The 14,266-nt window shown below is 41.2% G+C and overlaps 1 protein-coding gene across 2 annotated transcripts; it reads left to right on the forward strand.

Annotated features, from left to right (window-relative positions):
* Positions 1-244: 244 nt before the first annotated feature.
* On the forward strand, positions 245-11,427 carry cunh5orf22 (chromosome unknown C5orf22 homolog). Of its 2 annotated transcripts, none has more exons than XM_071492000.1 (10): positions 245-602; positions 3,057-3,202; positions 4,857-5,006; positions 5,128-5,261; positions 6,544-6,866; positions 8,190-8,252; positions 9,021-9,142; positions 9,795-9,861; positions 10,071-10,210; positions 10,335-11,427. In XM_071492000.1, exons 2-10 carry the CDS (start codon positions 3,117-3,119, stop codon positions 10,489-10,491), a joined length of 1,242 nt encoding a protein of 413 aa, XP_071348101.1. In that variant the 5' UTR covers positions 245-602; positions 3,057-3,116; the 3' UTR covers positions 10,492-11,427. The 2 variants fall into 2 exon arrangements, with proteins under 2 accessions (XP_071348101.1, XP_071348100.1); XM_071491999.1 differs by having other exon boundaries at positions 245-585.
* Positions 11,428-14,266: the final 2,839 nt, after the last annotated feature.

Genomic DNA, 14,266 nt, shown 5'->3' on the forward strand with positions numbered 1-14,266 from the left:
CTTGTATGCTAAAAGGAACTTGTTGTGTAGTAACAGTTCATTTAAAATGCTGGAAAAGGTACATCTCAAAACTGGTTGTTAATAAGCATTAGATTCTAGATATCTATCAAAAAGCTGCCGGCTGCTACCTAACATTCAAAATTTTGTCTCCGGTTTCCTCCTTTTTTAAATATCATTTGACCCAGGGAATCACTTATCCTGACGCTTGTTTCTACCCGGACATAAAAACAATTGTCGGCGTCATTTCCGGTAGTTTCCTCATGCCGGCTTGTTGAATGTAGTTGCATGGCTTCAGCTGTTTCCGCTGGGTGGAAATATCAAACCAAGTCTGACGAAACAGTTTGACAGTGTGCTGCTGCAGATGCGGATGCAGATGCAGATGCAGATGCAGATGCAGATGCGGATGCAGATGCGGATGCAGATGCGGATGCGAAGCGCAGCGTTAATTCGCTAAAGTCACGTTTCATGATGACGTCACTTTCACGGCCGGAGCAAACCTTAGTTCCGCCTGTTAGGATGAGTTGTGCACCGCTGAAGAGGCTCTACAAGGAGCTGCCGGTGTGGATAGTGGAGGACCACCACGACGTAAGGCTGCTTTCTGTGTCAGTGGAGCTCTAATATACAACTGTACCACCGTGTTTTTTCTCAAGAGTTGCGCTTAAAATGATCAAAACCACTGCCTGTGTGCTTGCCTCCTGAGCTAGCTGTAACGTTAGCCAAATACAGTGACAGGCCAAAATGTGACCAGGTCCCACTCGGGAAAACAATTAAATGAGATATATTGCCACATTATACTGAAATGTGACTTACACTATAACTGAACGTTTATGAAGGGACAATTTAATCAGATCTGTTTTTGTAATTTACTGGAAAGTGGGATTTAACAGATTGTCATCTGTTTTAGCACAAACATTCTACATGAAAAAATTGCTTCATTCTGTGAAATTTTACTGACAAAATGATAAATTGATTTATCAAGAAAATAATCATCACATTAATGAAAGTAATCAGAATAATCCTTGGTTGCAGCCTTAGTTGAGAAAGCAGAGTGATAACCGTCCAGAGTTTTGCAAACATCAGACAGTTTGAAATGATCACTGTGATCCTCATCAGTATCCCATCAGTGAAAAGGATCTGTAACTAAAAACCTGTACCAGCTTGCTTATGAGCTAGAATTCTCCTCCATTTGTAGGAAGTGGTGAATCGGGGCTAAATTATCCTGAACCTCCAGTAATCTGAGCCCAGACTCATTTTATCAAATGCTGCAACTAAGCTGCCAATTTTTGCTTGGGCAAATTTCTCCATCTTGGCTATTTTATTGCTCTCTTATCTGTTATTGTCGTGCTCGTAGCTTGGTAATTACTACTGCATCAGGCGTCGCCAACAAGAGTCAATTTTATGGCTGCCTGATTCATCGGTCGACAGCGATTTAGGAAACCCTGCAACAGAGGTGAAAATCTAAGATCAATAAGCCTTTTTAATTCAACCATGAAGGTGTTAATTTCTTGCTAAAAGGCTTGAGGGTTTTCTTCCTGGGATAACTGAGAAAGATCAAAATGGGTTTATTAAGGGTCGCCAAGGGTTTCACAATAAGATGCTGAGAAAGTGTTCAGTAGGGTTGATTGGTCTCTTTGATGTCCTTGAACACTTTCCTGGAAAACTTTTGCAAATGGATAAAATGTTATACACTGTCCCTGGTGCAGATATACTTAAGAGTAATAAAATATCAAAACCAAGTAAGATCCACAAAAGATGCCATCAAGGATGCCCTTTATCCTCACTTTTTTTTAACAATAGCAATAGAACCCCTGGCCATGGCTGTACAGTCCTACTCAGGGATCACTGGTACAACTATGGGCCAAACAGGCCACCATATCTCTTTGTATGCTGACGATGTCATTGTTTTACTCAGAGACCTGGAAAAGTCCATTCCAGCCTTGTTAGAAGTGATCAATAAATTGAGTAAATTTTTAGGCTACAGAATTAATAATTCCACATCTTCCATAACTAAATTCTAAAAAGAGACATAATCCATCTGCTAATTATTTTACAGATTTGGGTTAGGTGTAAACATACCCAATATAAAATATGTACTCAACTCTAATTACGATTCTATTATGGAATCAAGATCAAGATCAAGCAAGAGCCTAGTAATTAAACACCTCTATCAGTCTCCTTAACCGGAAGAATCAATATTTTGATATGAATGTATTTCCCAAATTGCTCGCTGCCTCCTCCCTCAAATCTGTTATCAAAGTTAAATATACAAACTGTTTTTAAGGACTGTGCAGGAAACAGAATAATACCTGGATTTTATGACTTACTTATATCTGGGTTCCCCGAGTCTTCTGAAGCTAAATTTAGAGTTTAGAGGGAAGATTTACAGGAAGACATTTCATATGATGAGAGTAATGATAATGATGGTAAGTGCTCCAGATTACTAAAGCAAAATAAATTTAATATTAACCTCCCCGATTTGTGTTTTAAATGTGGACAATACAAGAGAACAGTTTCCATCATGTGGGGAATAAGATGCACAAGTTCTGGGAGGAGGAAAAATGTATGACAGAAGAGATTTTTTTTCAGTACAATGAACTGTAGAGTCCAAGTTTTTCTTATTAAAAACACAATATAAGAAAGAAGGTGCTGATCTTTGTATATGTTTGTTACATGAAAAACAGAGGATGGCATTATCATGGGAAAATGTAAACTGACCAAGTATTGGTAAATAGTTAAAGGAACTGTCTGTATGTTCCTCCTTAGAAAAAAATGACCTGCTGAGGGAAAACAAGAGCTGTTTGTTTTTTAATTAATTCTCCTGAACATACAAACTTGGAAAGTTTACTGGGTCAGGGGATTTGAAAGTGATGGATGTGCTGTACCAGGAGCCTGGCATACTACTTGAATTAGTGTTGTGTTTTATTTCATTTGTGGTATTTGTCTTGTGTATGTTTGTACATTTATGTATTTTTTTTTTTTATTTGTTGAAAATTGAAGAGTAAAAAAAAAACAGATCAGATAACTTAAATTAGCTCACTCAACTGTATTTTGACCAGGTGGTGTGTCACATCTACCGTGCCATTGCATCGAGACACCTCCCGGCGAAGAACATAAAGATGGTTCACTTGGACTCCCATCCTGATCTGCTGATCCCTGTCAACATGTCTGCTGACACAGTCTTTGATAAGGAGAAACTGTTTAGGTAGGACAATTTGTAGCAACCTAGCTCATTTCATTCTCACTCTGATCAGCTCACTGTGACTGTTTCCTTCTCCCTCATACCTCCCTGCAGTATGTAAAATCCACATCCACTGAAAAACAGCGCCTCAGTGTCCATGTCTGTTTCCACAAACCACACAGGAACCCAAGGCTGCTTCACAATAAATGTGTTATCAATCTCCCAAATTGATCCTACTTTTTACTGAAGAAATAGTCCCACTGAAAACATATTTGTATTAACAATCAAACATATGAATTATATAGAGCAGGGGTTTTCAACGCCTGACACTGTGGGCACCCACCCCTGCTGAAATTATTTTTGTCACAGCTGTTGTTGTCTTTATCTTGGCTAATGATTTGGAGAATATAAATGAGAAGAATGATGTTGCCATGGAGTCCTGTAGTTAGCGGTGAGCTACAACTTGAGTGAACAGGATGGAGGGATTACTTCGACACTGAAGAAAATGGAACAATATGGTGATTCAGAAGTTACAATCAGTGTTTCTTCTTTGATTTCTAAGCAGGTTTTAGAGGGAGTATGATTTTCGGGCCCTAATTGCAACAAAGGTTTTAAACAACCTTAATTACCTCCATGAGCTGTGTGTCACAGCCACAGCTGTAGCTCCAGCTGCCGACTGTGTTGACAAAAAGGCCGAATCGATGGGCCGAACTACAAAAACTTAACATCCTGTTGTTTTTAGAACCCTTTTCTGTGCCTGTTCCTCTCACCTCATGCAGGATCTTTTCCTCATCTCTCCCTCAGCCCCGGGGGGGGGGGGCTCACAGTTTGAAAATCCATGATCCACTGTATAAGGGAAATTGTTTCTGGAAAGTCAAGTTGCTGTTGGATTTTTAAAATGTAGTCCTTTAAAGGTCCCATATTTTACACTTTTCCAGTGTTTTATTTGAATGGGTGGTTGGGTTGGTCTGGGTGGGCTGTGCAGTGGGCATCAGTGTTTCCCACAGACCAGGCAGCAATCTGTGGTGCTCCACTGACACCGTTGGGTGTCACAGTGTCGTGGCGGTCGGTGGAGTCAGTCATTGTCTGCAGAGTGTCTGCAGACGAGTGTGTGTGCATGCACCAGTGATGAACAGTGGTTGATTTTCCCGTGCACCGCTGGCATATGCGCACTTGTCTGTGTGTGTGTGTGTGTGCGTGCGTGCGTGTGCGCGTGTCTGTGTGTGTCCGAGAATGACAGAGAAAGAGCGGAGATGAATGCGGAGATGTGGCGCACCGCCACAGGATGGTTCTGTGTACGGGAAACACTGGGGCATAGCTGAGGTTGATGACTGTTTCATTGTTTCAAGTTTTTTAAGTCCTGACGGCTCCTTTTAAGGCCCAGTTTGTGAATATGGGCTGCGTGCACTTTTCCATGGATTGAACGTTTTGATTCTTTACAGTATGTATATGTGAAGCACTTAGACCTTTAAAATATAAAAGACAGGATAATTGCTGAAGCAGACTGCAGACCTGTCCGCCTCACCCAGTACATGCTGAGATGCTAAATGCTCCAGTCCCTTGCAGCCCTGCACAGAATAAATGTTTTATACATTCTGGTGAAATGAATGGAAGAGTGTCAGATTGTCACTGTGTTGGACCCCCCAGCATCTTACAGTTATGTTTCCTTTTTTTTCAGTGAGTTGAGTATAGAAAACTGGATAATGCCCATGGTGTATGCCGGCCATGTGTCCTGTGTTGCATGGCTGCATCCATACTGGTCCCAGCAGATCAGAGAGGGAGAGCACAGGATGGCTGTGGGCAGAGACTCCTCCACCACCACCATCAGGTAGGAAACACTGCAACAGAAACATACTGAACTTCTTCAGTTAGCTTCATGATGTAGCATTCATGAACTGTGCGCCTTCTTCTTCTCCTCTGCCTGTGTCCGTCCTCTCCTCTACCTGCAGGGTGACCAGTACAGACAACTACTTCCTCAGTGATGGTCTTTATGTTAGTGAGGAGCAGCTGGAGAACTCTAAACCTCTCAGACTGAATGTGCTCAAAGTGAATCCTGTCAAACCCAGTCATCTATCACTCACAAGTATGTTCATTTTCCCTTCATAAGTCATATTCGTTCAGTATAGTTTCACTTCATACTTTCCCCTGGTCATCTCTATGTCCACAGCGTGGGTGTTTTTGTACTGTTGGTGTTTCTTATTTTTTATTTTTCATTTGATTGTTTCACTCCTGAGACCTGAGAGTTCACTGTTTTTTTTCACTGATGACTGAAGTGAACTACCCTCCTTCTCCATGTTGAGTCATTCTAAAACAATGGGAGCTGTTACTGTTCCTGTTTCATTTTCCCCTTTTTCTTTTTTTGCACATATAAAAATAATACAGATTGATTATTTTAAGTCTGATCACAAATAGGATGTATTGATCAGAACTCTCTTTAGTGAATCCAGGCATCTTTGTCAAACCTATGATCTAGTTTATGCAGAGGATGGAGATTGCACTCTTATAGAATATGAATAGCCAAACATGCTGAATTAAGTTCTTATCCTGTCAAACACTGCCTTCCTTGTATAGACCCACATCTGCATGCAGTCTTCATCTCCTCTTTAAAGGGTAGGCTAAATATACTCACATGCCCAAATGTGCATTTGTACAATTTCTTTGTATTTGTAACACTGTAAGAAATGTGAGACCCAGGCACATTTAAGTCCACAGTCATCTCTCTGCATCCTGAAGTTCAGCCAAAGCTGCTGGGAGGCTGCAGCTCCCTGTACCCAGCCCTCTGTACTTCTACACACATTACAGACATTGTTCAGTGTGTTTGGAAAAAAGTTTTATTTCAGGAAAACAAGAGGTTGCCAAAGTTTAAAGGAATAAACAATAAGGATGTCAGTCAGCCCTTAAAACCACACTGGTTAGTCATCAAGGCGTCTTTTTTCTTCTTGTAACCTGTAACAATAATTCAGATGAAGCTTAAAAAGGAGGCACTGACACTACATGCAGGGTGTTTTCCGGGCTGTGGTGGTCTCATGTCCATCCCCTGTTGATACCTACAGATATATTATTATTGTTTTATTACTTTATTAATTACCCAGGGTTGCATCAGGAAGGGCATCCAGTGTTAAAAAAAATTGCCAAATTAACTGTACAGATGAGTATTTAATTTAATTCTTTTCTTTGTCATTTTATCTTTGATCATATTCCTTTTCTCCCTTTTAATGTTTGAATTTAGTTTAGGTTTTTTTTTCTTCTGTCCTATTTCCTCTGATTTCAGTATCATATCTTTTATTTCTTCAGTTCCCTGATGAGACTGGACAAATTTTCATCTTCCACAGTCTTACGCTGTTTCATCTGATTCTTGATTTCAGAGAATAAGACAGAGGAGAACGTGCAGAGGTGGTTCGCCAAGAGACAACGGACAAAGTGCAACAAGGCTGGGGAGGCCAGCTGCTCTGAGCCCCTCTCAACAGCCACTGACTCACTGCAACCAGCAGAGGGCAGCAATGTCAACAAAGAGCAGCGGAGCAAGGGAGCAGGCTTGGGAGTTGATGAGGAGGAGGAGGATGAAGGATCAACCAGTTATGTTGTCAAGGGTATATCTGCATTTGTAGTTGAGACAGAGCCGTACATCCTGGACATTGACTTGGATTTCTTCTCATGTAAGAATCCCTTCAAGGAATTATACACAAAGGTACATCCCTCAGCACTGGGTCACACACCACACACCTCTGCCACGCATCACGCACCTCTTCACTGTTTTTTTTTTTGTTTTTTTGGGCTTTTTTTGGGGGCTTTTTATGCTTTTATTATAGCTTAGTGGAGACTGAAAGGGGGTAGAGAGAGGGAAATGACATGCAGGAAAGAGTCGGACCGGTCGGGAGTCGAACCAGTGACTGCCCTGCTAAGAGCATCAACATGGTACGCGCCCTAACCACTTGACCACCGGGCCGCCACTACACTGTTTTTAATCAAGCCTGAACTCAAATATCTACAAATACTGAGGACTCTTACTGTATTTTCAGTTCATAAAATCATCATGAAATTACTGATTGAACATGAACAGATAATAATGATAATAATTTGAATTGATAGTGACTGTTATTCATTCACTTCCCCCAACTTGGAAACAAACAAAAACAAAACCATCACAAAAAACATAGTGGAATCACATCAAAGGCTTGGCACAGTAAAAAAAAAAAAAAAAAAAAAGAAGAAGAAAAATAAGAAGTGAAAATAAATGAGTAGGTAGGTAGTGCACTGGTAGCTCAGCTGGTAGAACGAGTACCATGTGTTAAGGCTGAGTCCTCTCTCTCTCCCTGCCTTACCTGTCTGTCTGATTGATGCCTCCCCAGAGCTAAGTTGAGACTTGTCAGGATCCAACAGGCCACACCGGAAAGCTGAATTGGATTCTGTAAAATCAATCGAAAATTCACATTTGTGTATAAATTGTTCACATTTAAGTAAAAAACGTGAGCCATCAAATAACAAGAATATGTGATCAGTACCTTTCTGAAGCCGTTTGATTAGAAACAGTGACTCATTATGAACTGTGATAATCAGCTGTATGTGGAGAGAAACTGTAGGCATGGCTCATCTTCCAAGTCAACAGAGCTTGCTGTTTGAATGGAAAAACACAAACTCAAAACACCAACTCTGTTGAAAATGTTAGTCTGAAGTTCCAGAGGCTCAGCAGGTTCACCAGTTTATCTTAAACATGTAGGTAAAATGCCAAAGCCTCCTGAGGATGCTTCATATTTTACCTCTTCAGACGTCACATCATTATGTTACATCACAGATGCCCTGAAATGCATGAATGTGATTGTTCTGGTTTGACCTACAGTCAGCAACAGGATTTGATCAGATGTATAAGAACTGTTTAAGACAAGTTTATGAACACAATCACTTTTTTACTCAACACTGAATCCAGTCTGTCGCTTGTGTATTAGCTAAAAACAGACACATTACAAACCATCTTTGTCTTGAACTGACCCTCGCTCTGTGTCTCTGTGTGAAGGAGGAGTATGCCATCCTGAAGGAGCTCTACAGCTTCAGAGGACCCAGCCCTGACGCTGATAAGGTCAGACTTTTTAATGTCTGAATGGATTTCAGCAAACAATTACACAACAGTCCGTCCGCCTCCACCAACCACCTTCTTCTAAACAAACACACAGTAGGACTGTAAACACAGACCTCACCAGGTGTGGGTGATCATATAAGAAAGTAATGATGTATCTGGGAGGACTATATACAAGCACATGTAACAGAACAGTGTACATACAGTACACTGAGTGTCAGTATGTAGTAATTACTTGTAAGTACTTGTTGCCACACAAGTGAGTTTGTGATGAGTGAGTGTACCACCAGAATATAAAACAGTAAATGTTTCAGAAAAATATCTAGATTTTAAACAACTGACATCAAGTTTTTTATTGAGAAAAAAAAAGTCTCTAAATCTAGCGACAAATGTGTTAGGTTGGCAACACTGCAGACTGTGAACGCCTCCTAATGGACTGTTGCACCAGTTCATTTTGAAAGAGCAGTGGTCAATGCCAGTTCAGTCACATGGCATTCAGCTGACCAATGGCTGAGCTATGGTCACTCAACTCTGTCACTCAGTCACAGACATTTGTGATTGCAGGGCTGGTCCCACTGTTGTGGTGCAGCCAACAATCTACTCTGACTGTTACTGGTAACTGTGGGAGCATAAGCTTTGCTGTATGATGGGCCCCGCTGTTTTAGGGACTGCTCTTTATTTTCAGAGCCATACCACAAGGACAGTGTGTAGAGTGTTTGTCCTGGTTTGATAATGAACATTAGCTGTGTATGAACATGTATGTGTGTCCAGGAGGAGCTGGATGAGTGTGTGGATCATCGTATACATCAGCTAGAGGATCTGGAGGCAGCATTTGCTGATCTTCTAGAGGATGATGGAGAAGAGACGGTTACACGCTGGGCCAGCAACCCTGGGTAAAGCTAACACCTACGTAGAGATGTTCAAATTACTGACACAAAATGACAATAATCTCAACTTCCTGTTCACCACTGAATAAACTACCGTGTCTGTCTCTGGATCTGGCAGAAATGAACTGTCAGTGTTACTAATTACACCTGTGTCTGCTGTGAAAAGGGCCTTTAGTAATAATCTGATCAAGGTGACAGTTATGCAACTCTAACAGCAATAACACTAACATCAGGATTATAGAGACGTCACTTAAGTATAGTTTGTAAACACCCATACATTACTGAGAGCAGGTCCGACCAGTCAATCATGTGTGTGCTGGGATGATTATGTAATAATAGATGCTCAGTAGCCTCCTCAGTAGTGAGCAGTACATTGAGATTTCTGACTCTTATTAATCACAATAATTTTTGTCATGATTGACAGCTGTAGAGTTCCATAACTGTAATTTATGCACCTCTAAAATGTAGCACACAGCACTGTGGGATTGTTAGCTGAACATTTGTGTGGGCATTATATAGAGCAGAAGATTGTCTCTCAGAATTCAGACACTCAAATATAACAACACATGATACATATAGTGGCCTTTAAAGTAAACAGGGAGGGGATTCTGGACGTGGTCAGAGTGTGTTATCTTACTCTTTGTATCTGTATTTTCAGTATGGCTTCATTAGCCCAGCTGGTCTTCAGTTTGAAGTCAAGAAACCCATGCCCCGACTATGAGATGGTAAGAATAATGTTAATGCACCACTGCTATGACAACCACAGCAACTTACTGTAATGATAGATAATGTATTACTGTACAGTTGTGCTGTGGTTATTATTATATATTATGGTATAGCTGTTTTAATCAAAATACATTTATTCATTTTTAGCCATGCTAGTGGTGTAACTCCTCCTTCTGTCCTCCCCAACTGTTCCATCCGGTCCTCACAGGTCCATCAGGCGGGGTTAACCTGTGACACTGTCGAGCTGCCTCACCACATCAGCACCGATGAGGAGATCGACGGACTCATCTCAGCTGTACAACTGTTTCTGGCACCTCTGCCCAAACCTACCCTGGTTACCATGTCCAGGTGAATAATACAGCCACACAATGTTAAAGAGCTGGAGCTGGTTTTTGAATTTAGCTTGTCTTGTGAAAAGTGTAGTCGTACGGAAAGAAAGGTTGATTGTGTTTGTTTATGTGTGTGTTTCCAGGTCCAGTCTAGATGAGTACTGCCCAGTAGAGCAGGTGGACTCAGTCCAGAGCAGAGTATTGGCTGTGCTGGAAGCCCTGTACGGACCACTGGACTTACACAAAGACTACGAGAACAGCAGCTCTGAGACTCTGGACTGCCAACCACAGGCCTCTTAACAAACACGTGTCAACAGTGGATGTTCTGCTTGATAAAGACGACCACATGAAAAATGACACATCAGATGCTGCTGCACTGAATCTTGAAGAATTTAATGTCTTGTGTCCAACAGGTAGCACTCAGAGGCACTTTGTCATGATTATGTCATGTATTAACATTTGAAGTGGCTGTAGAAGTTCTCCATCCTGGATTTAATTTTGCATAAGACACTGACACTGTTTACGTGCACAGCAGAAATCAGATTACTGTGAAAATACAGGGAAATGGTTAAAGTCTGGTGGAATTCTGTTTTTCCTCACAGTCGACAAATCCGACCCTGAATGTATCCTACCAACTTACTCCTCTGTGCCACAGAGCTCCATTGTTTTCCAAAAAAATATTAAACACACACACTGTCCTGATGCAGGACACACCAGCACCAACTGTGTATTCATCTGACGCTGAAAACATTGTCCGGCAAATGCACTATTTCCTCAGTTTGAGTAAAGTTTTCTAACAACTGCAGTTGCCAGCTGTTCCAGGAACAGTTTCTGAGCCACTTTAAAAAGGTTTATGTGTTCAGTAGGTACCAGTGGGCATGTGCTTGGGCACAGTAGGGAAGTCTGAAAATATTGAGAGGCAAACTAAGTGTTGGTTTTTAAAAATGTGGAATATTTCCAGATCTATTCTTTAACCCAGAACACGTCAATATGTGTTGCAACAGTCGGATTATTGTTGGTCAGGGATCCTTTTTCTGTTCCACTAGCTGTACTGGTGTGGCACCAGTACTGATGGCACTGTTCATGGAGTGTGTGCATGTTATATTTGCTAAAGGTCTTTCTGTTGAGTTTTGGAGATTAACATAGATTATTAAGTGTTTCAACTTTTCTGTTTATAACAGTAAAATCAGTCCAGTTTTGTTCTGTTAAAGCTATTAAAGCCTTTTGAATATGGTGCTTATCCTCATTTTCATTCTGCTATAATGCTGCTGTCCCAGATAGCAAAATGAAACTTCTGGACTAACATATGTCTTGGTCTTATGCCCCAAACCTGGCCCATATACTTCCAGTGAACAGCACAGTCTGGCTGTCATCCTCCAGTTTTGACTGACTGAAGATTTTCTGTGTGTACACTGAAAGTGGTCCAGACGTGGAAGCAGCATCTGACAAACATGCTGTATCCGGGTTATGGAACCGGGCTTATACTGGGCCAGAAGAAAACAAGCATGTGGCCCAAGTATGGGCCAGATTTATTTCGCTGTCTGGGGTTGGTCTCTAGAACTTTAATCCTGTTTTTAACACATCCTGACAGCGACTGAATGAGGTTATTTCTATGAAATCTAACAGGAGCCTAAAACTAAGTGAATGAATGCCTAACAACTAAGTGACACATTTTATTCATATGGCATACAGTCCATTAACTCATTAAAACAGACCACTGTCCTTCCAATAAAGTAACTGTTATTGCTATTCTTAGTTAAAAACGCTTTAATGTTATCAGTTTGAGGGATCAACTCCGGCACAGGACCTCCCTCCCCAGCTGCCTGGTTCTGGGTTTTACACCTACTCTTCCTCCTGGGTGTGGGCCTTCAGTAGGTTGTCTCCATATTTACCTCCTCCCTCTTTATTTGCTGACTTCCGGCTGGTGTCGAAAAAGTTTCTCCTCCTCATTAGTGATGTGATTGTGCAACATGTGTATTTATGATTTTGCTCTGGTGCTCAACCCCTGGCTTAGAATGGAAACTGTTTCAACACTACCCTGAAGTGAAACATGTAGGCCCTCCTAGGTCCAAGCAGCCATAGCTGGGAGATGGAGCCTCCCTTTTTTTTTGCTAATTTCCGGTTGGTGACAAAACAGTTTCTCATTTCTCCTCATTACTGCTGTAACTGTACAACATATACCTGTCTGTATTTTAGCATTCACCAGTTCCTGTACAACAGGTGAGTGTATATGCTTTAGTTCTGGCTCCAAGTTAACAGCCCTGGCTGCTTTGACATCTCTGGTCCTCACATCTGGTCTCTGAACCCGGCTCTGCATCTCATCCCCTGACACTGGCTCCAGGCTCCAGGCTCCAGGCTCCAAGCCCTGGCTGTTTGTGACTGGGTCAGCCACACACCTGGTCTATTAAGGTGTTTAGTAAAAGACACAAAAAGGCCAACCTTATGGCTAACTGAGCAGATATTAGGCAGGGACTGTATGAGACAAAGGGATTATGCTCTAAAATCTTTAAAAAATAACAATAAAATAAAACTGTAAATGAACACAGGAAGTGCAGAGCAACATTTTTAATTAAAAGTCTTTTGTTTTGGAAACATATTAAACATCCCATTTTAACAATTTGTCTGACTTGGAAGGTGAACAGTAAACACTGAACAGAACCTAACAAAGCTTAAGTAAGTGCAGTGCAATAGAAGTTTATGCCATGATAACAGAGCAGGAATAAAAATGATCCTGCTGGAACGTTTTTCTACCTTTAGGCCTATTCATTCATTGTCCATTTTGGAATGCTGGAATTTGTATAACTTTAAACATTATCATATCAACTATGTCTCAGGCACCTGCTGCCTGTGAGTAAAGAGAACAGCAAAAAGAGTTAAGTCTCACTCTTTGACAACAGCTGACATTCAAAGATCCAATGTTTTGGCTGGAGGAGTGAAGACGTACAGATGTCCCTGCCAGGTAAAAGCTCAAGGCAGCATCTGACCGATCTGAGGGACTATTACAACTTTCACTACTATGGAAATCTTTAAGGTTTCACTTTGTCTGACTTATTTAGATGCAGTACATAACATCAGGCTACTTTAAAGATATTATCAGTGAGCATTAACAAACCTGACTATCACATTTGAAATGGTCTTAAAACATCCAACAAATCATTCTCTTCCTTATACACTATATATACACTATACATACACTATACTACTGGATTATTTAACCACTGTGCCTATTTTCTCAAACTTTAGAAAGCTGCACCAAAGCTACAGAAAGACATGGGGAGTCTCAGCTTCCACAGGCTGAGCAGTAGTCATGACATCTATACCTAATTTCATGTGTAAAATCCGTGGTGTGTCCCTGTATTTCTAGTTTAAGAAAAAAATAAACAAATGTATCTCTGATGACAAAATGTATAGGCCTACTAGCACAGGTTGCTTTTCCTGCATTTCCTCATAGATAATGTCCACAAATGGCAGCAAACAAAGGCTGAAAAACAAATACAGAACCTCTTCAGTACTGACAGTAGACATCATGGGCAAGTAGTTCAAGTTGGCTCCCAGGACAAGAACTCCACTGTTGGTACAGACATGTGCAGACTTTCATTGTGTTTTACACCTCACTGTGTTTCAGCAGCATGAGCAAATAATTGGAAACCTTTCTCTCAACACTCATTCTAAAGCATCGTGGACACTTCAAAGTTGTAATGTTTAGAAAAAAACTGAGCAAAGGCTTGTTGTCTTTATTTCCACTGGTTTCCTGTGGAGGGCGCCAATCGGCCTGAAACGCTTCATATCTGCGTAAACACCCTCAAACCTCCTTTGATAATCAAGAAAAACTGTTTTCCTCCTCCAGGTCCAGCCACTGGTGTCAGTATTAAGAGCATCCATGTATTAATATAAATGTATCATCGAAAAGACAAACTGAGCGCGTTGTTATTTCCTCCACGGCTGTGGGCGTTTACAGAGAGCACGTGAAGGCACCAGTCGGTCACCGTGTGTGTGTGTGTGTGTGTGTGTGTGTGTGTGTGTGTGTGTGTGTGTGTGTGTGTGTGTGTGTGTGTCGCTGACCGTCAGGGCGGAG

Source organism: Trachinotus anak, unplaced genomic scaffold, assembly GCF_046630095.1.
Source record: "Trachinotus anak isolate AG129_WGS33_773 ecotype Australia unplaced genomic scaffold, CSIRO_AGI_Tana_v1 ptg000012l, whole genome shotgun sequence".
Classification (NCBI taxonomy): domain Eukaryota; kingdom Metazoa; phylum Chordata; class Actinopteri; order Carangiformes; family Carangidae; genus Trachinotus; species Trachinotus anak.

Excerpts from the sequence above, each read along its gene's own strand:
- cunh5orf22 (XM_071491999.1), top strand. The coding sequence starts at position 466 with ATGATGACGTCACTTTCACGGCCGGAGCAAACCTTAGTTCCGCCTGTT. Across the intron at positions 5,262-6,543 it reads CAGTCATCTATCACTCACAA|AGAATAAGACAGAGGAGAAC; the intron begins GTATGTTCATTT and ends TCTTGATTTCAG. Across the intron at positions 6,867-8,189 it reads TCAAGGAATTATACACAAAG|GAGGAGTATGCCATCCTGAA; the intron begins GTACATCCCTCA and ends CTCTGTGTGAAG.